At 42.2% G+C, this 4,707-nt stretch overlaps 1 protein-coding gene across 2 annotated transcripts; it reads right to left on the bottom strand.

The window, feature by feature from the left end:
- Window positions 1-286: 286 nt before the first annotated feature.
- On the bottom strand, window positions 287-4,701 carry Znf32 (zinc finger protein 32). 2 transcript variants are annotated; one of them, XM_010622472.3, is made up of 3 exons: window positions 4,601-4,701; window positions 3,067-3,206; window positions 291-1,235 (listed from the first exon to the last, which is right to left on the bottom strand). In XM_010622472.3, the coding sequence occupies exons 2-3, from the start codon at window positions 3,134-3,136 to the stop codon at window positions 484-486; spliced, it is 822 nt and encodes a 273-aa protein (XP_010620774.1). In that variant the 5' UTR covers window positions 3,137-3,206; window positions 4,601-4,701; the 3' UTR covers window positions 291-483. The 2 variants fall into 2 exon arrangements, with proteins under 2 accessions (XP_010620775.1, XP_010620774.1); XM_010622473.3 differs by lacking the exon at window positions 4,601-4,701 and having other exon boundaries at window positions 287-1,235; window positions 3,063-3,142.
- Window positions 4,702-4,707: the final 6 nt, after the last annotated feature.

Raw genomic sequence — 4,707 nt, 5'->3', positions numbered from 1 at the left:
AAAAAATTTAACATGAGGATTATTAAAGTAATTAAAATTTCCCCCTGCATTCTGGCCAGTGATCGTGAATGTAAAACAAGATTAATTTGAGTATATAGGGAAGTAAAGGACCTTGGGGTTAACAAGAAGCTGCTTAGTTTTAAAGGCTGATGGTATCATCTACAAATTTAAAATCTGTATCTGCTACATTGAATAATCTGCAGGATAGCACTAGATTAATGAGGGTACCTTGAGAAATTAGGTCAAAATGAACTGACAAATTATGAAAAATACATGATAATGATAAACAAGACGTTTATTTTTTATATTCACCTGGGGGAAAGGAAAAAAAGTCAGTTTATCCTACCCAACATTGGTCTTCCTAGAAGATTCACCATTCATTCCACACCATTGGATAGGCTGTGTGATTGCAGAGGGTTTTGCACTCTTAATTCATAAAGATAATTTTCTTTAATCCATAGAGAGAACTTCCTGTGAAGAAAGTCAAAGGGTGAGCCTCTGTGAGCAGCTTCGCTGGTGCACAGCCAGACTCCCTCTCTGAGTGAAGCTTTTTCCACACTGGCCACACAGGTAGGGTGCTTCTCCTGTGTGGACTTTGCCATGTAGAACACAATTCCCTCTAGTGTGGAAACTCTTCCTACACTGGGCACAGGCATAGGGCTTCAGGCCCGTGTGCACCCGGATGTGAACAATTAAGCTACCTTTCTGACTGAAGGCTTTCCCACATTGGTCACATCTGTAGGGCTTTTCACCGCTGTGAACTCTTCGGTGAACAGCAAGGTTACTTTGATTTCTGAAGCTTCTCTGGCAAATGGCACACTCATAGGGTTTCTGTCCAGTGTGGAGTCTTTCATGGACGGCCAGACTGCCTCGCTGACTAAAGCTTTTCCCACACTCTTTGCACTGATAGGGCTTCTCTCCCGTGTGTACTCGCTGGTGTGTAACAAGATTTCCTTTGGCCCGGAAGCTTTTTCCGCAATGGCTGCACTCAAAGGGCTTTTGCCCAGTGTGGATTCTCTCATGTAACGTCAGGCTACCTTTTTGCCGGAAGGACTTGCCACAGTCCTGGCACTCATAAACCTTCTGTCTCACTCCAGGTGAATCTTCTTGGAGTGTCTTAGAATCTGCAGACTTCTGTTCCACCTTCTCTCTTCTAAAAGCATTCTGAAAATCCCAGCTGGAAGATCCTGTGGCCTCAGAGTGATCATATTTGTGGTGGGCTTCTGTCATCACATCTGGTAAAATGAGAGGGAAGTCATGTAAGATGCACCAATATACCGAATGAGAATAGGAAAAAGAGAAACACAATGCTCTGAGTGCTAACTATGTCCTAGACATTATACTGTGAACTCTGCATAGTTAATTTAATCCTGAAAGCAATCTAATGAGATTGCTACAGATAAGGAAATGAGGGCATAAGGAAGGTATCAAGGGTCACGACCTTAGATAACTTAGGTTTGATTTAAACACAGCATGCTCCATAGCCATGCACTATCTCCAAATTAAATATAGCCTCCACAATTTAGTGACTTAGTAAGACCCTGTCTCAAAATAAAAAAATAAACAAAGGGCTGGGGATGTAGCTCACTGTGAGGGCCCTGGGTTCAATGCTGGGACCAGGATAAAAAAGAAATTAGTCAATAATTTCAACGTATCTGTGGATGTAAATGACAAAAGAGATATATTAAAGCAATTTCTAACACTTTTATAATTTGAAAATTAAAATAATTGTATTGTTTTACAAAAAACAAAACAAAACAAAAAAACCATCCAAAATCTTCTTTTGAGGCAGGCATGATTATAGATAAGAAGAGAGGCTCAGAAAATCAAGGAAACTATACAGGATTACTCCCAGTGCTATGCTCAAGTTTTATCTTACTCCCAAACAAGGTGTGGGTCTGGGATACGAAGGTCCTAAAACTATCAAACTTTTTTAGAGGTATTCCTTTTAAAAAAAAAGTATAAAAAAGAAAGTCTTCAAAGAGACCAATGCCAGTAAGGCATCCAGAGGCTTGAGTTGTATTAATTTCCTGAGAAATCCATCCTACTCCACTCTGTTCTCTTGTTAGTGGAATAAGCTTTATCACTTCAGAAAATATGAAGCAGAATACTGGGTATTTTTTTAACTTTCATCTCTAACCCTGCAATCCTACAAGCTTACTGTCCCATTTTATAGATGAAGAGCCTAGAGATTAAGGAAGTTAAATAACTTTTCTGATATTGCAAATCTATCCAGGGCAATTAAAGAATCTGATTGAAGAAATTTTTTCTTCTAATATCCATACTATTTTCAATCTGTTAAGCTACAGTGGTCCTGAAATCAACTTGCCTTCACAATATTTCTTAAACATTTTTTTGTATGCAGTTTTTTATCCTTGTACTATGGATAGAACCCAGGGCTTTTGCACTAAGCAACATATATAGCCTTTAAAATTTCTTAAAATTTTAAAATGGGGTCTTGCTAAGTCACTATGTTGTCCAGGATAGGCCTGAACTTGTAATCTTTCTGCCTTAAGTTTCCCAGAAAGCTGGGATTAACATGTATGCACCGTATGTCAAGCCTCATTTGCAGACACTGACAGTATTTCCCTGTATCTGAGCTTCCTAGTGCACTTTAAATATGGGTCCATTCACCACCATTACTAGTTTTCTTGGTGTCATCCTCAGGATGTTTTCTCCTTGCTCCCCTACCTTATCCTTACTCAGTGATGGGGCTGAATTAAAGGTGCACATTCATTCAGGTTCCATTTCAAGACTACCTCTACATCAAGACTGCTCTCTTGTTCTGTTTTGACTATTATTTCTTTTTCTTTCTTTCTCTTTTTTTGTATCAAGGATTGAACTCAGGACCTGGTGCTTGCTAGACAGGCAGCAGCACTGAGCTGAATCCCTGGCTCTTGACTATTATTTCTAACTTTAGCTTGTAAGTTTTTCCTATGACCCCAAGGAACAGAGTGTACCACCAAAAGAATGTCTCTTCTGTATCCTTAGACTACGGATCAGTGCGAAGGGCAGGGACCCTGAGTGTCTGAGAACTGCATCCCAGCTACTAGCTGACTCACTCACTGAAAAATGCTACATTCTGGGCATATCTCCCATGACAGTCCAGCAGGGTAGCTGTTGGAAATCCAAACATGTCCACTCCAGGTCTGAGATCTTAATCACCACCTCTTCAGATGATTCTTCCATGGGCTATTCTTGAGCACCTAGGGTAGGGGACAAACAACAAAAACAAACAGGAAAGGGCAGAACTGGTAAGTGAGAAGGATATATTCAACAGAAGCTCCAACTTGGGGTGTGAGTGGAAATCTAGATTGCTTGATGTAATGTCAATAATCTAAAATGTCACTGGCAAAAAGGGATCAAAGATAGGACCATACAAAAATGAGTCCAGAAGGAAAGGGGAGGTGGGAAAGCATGAAGATATAGACACACATTTGTTCCTGCTAACCTCAGTAATGGTCACTCCTGCTTGTCTTTGATCTTGGGATGAAACTTGGATCTTCTACTTCCTATGTAACTATTTATTGCCTTTTATTTTTTCCTTCAAGCCCCAAGGAATTCAAAACCTAAAAAGCCAGCATTTCAACCTTCATGGAGAAACTCCAGCTCTTTTCCAATTCCCCTTGGTTATGAGGCCCAAGCAAGGGTTTTTCTTAGAAGGCTCTAAACCCAGACCCATCCCTCTCCTCCACTATTATTTTTTCCCTTTAAAGTATTTCTTTCTTTAGGTTAATGAATTCGGCACACCGCTTGAAGTTCACAGCATTACTAATCAAAAACTGCATATCCAGTGAGTAGAAATGTACAGTACATGGTACCTCGTGCCCCAGGCCTGGACTCTTGTCACTGGGGGGATTCCAGAAAATAGGGTTTACTCAGAACAAGATGGGTAGAACCTACAGCTCTCTCTGCCTGCTGTGAAATCTCCAACAGGCAACACTTGGCATCCTCTGGAGACTCTTTGATTAAGAAAGGGAACTTGTCAAAGTGTTTTTTTAAATTTTTTTTATTTTTTTGGTTTTTTGAGACAGGGTCTCACTAGTAGTTGATACTGACCTGGAACTCACTATGTAGCCCAGGCTGGTCTCAAACTCACAGCAATCCTCCTGCCTCCGCCTCCCAAGTGCTGGGATTACAGGCATGTGCCACCACGCCCTGCTAAAGTGTTCTTTCTTAATTACAGGTATGAGGAATCAAATTCTCGAAGATCTTGAAGACTGATTCTGTGATACAAAATATTACTTTCTCTACCAGAAATGCTATTTTATCTTCTGGAGAAAGCTCAGAATGAGGTCCTGAATGCCTGCTTGATTCTCCCGTGTGACCAAGTGACCACACCACTCTCTGCCTTTGCCTCCTCCTTACCGAACAGCAACGCTGACAGCACTATCTTACCAGGTAGCTCCCAGGAGAGTACAAGACCGACACAGACTGCAGAGTTAAGGCCTAAAATCTTGAGTCCCCAGAATAGCTGGGCTAGAGCAGGGCACACTTCACGCCTAGGAGAAACTCTTGGGGACGGCTCCAAGAACCAGGAGCTTTCTGGCGGGTGGATTCTCCCCACTCCCGGCTGCCCGCACTACGGGTGTCTCCTCACCTCCCCTGAGGCTGCCCTGCCTGTCCCCGTGACTCCTCTGCAGACAGCGGGGCCTTCCGCCGAACCCTGCGCGCCCGGCGTCCGGGACTCAGGTGCCGCTCTCCGGC

Source organism: Fukomys damarensis, unplaced genomic scaffold (genome assembly GCF_012274545.1).
Source record: "Fukomys damarensis isolate Sample0158 unplaced genomic scaffold, DMR_v1.0_HiC HiC_scaffold_1, whole genome shotgun sequence".
NCBI classification, from domain to species: domain Eukaryota; kingdom Metazoa; phylum Chordata; class Mammalia; order Rodentia; family Bathyergidae; genus Fukomys; species Fukomys damarensis.
The sequence above is the reverse complement of the archived record's forward strand: the minus strand, read 5'-3'. Positions and strand labels throughout refer to the sequence as shown.

Coding starts and splice junctions, on each gene's coding strand:
- Znf32 (XM_010622472.3), bottom strand. CDS start 3,136: ATGTTTGGATTTCCAACAGCTACCCTGCTGGACTGTCATGGGAGATAT. Junction 1,236..3,066: donor CCAGAATGTAGCATTTTTCA/GTGAGTGAGTCA, acceptor TCATTTTACCAG/ATGTGATGACAGAAGCCCAC.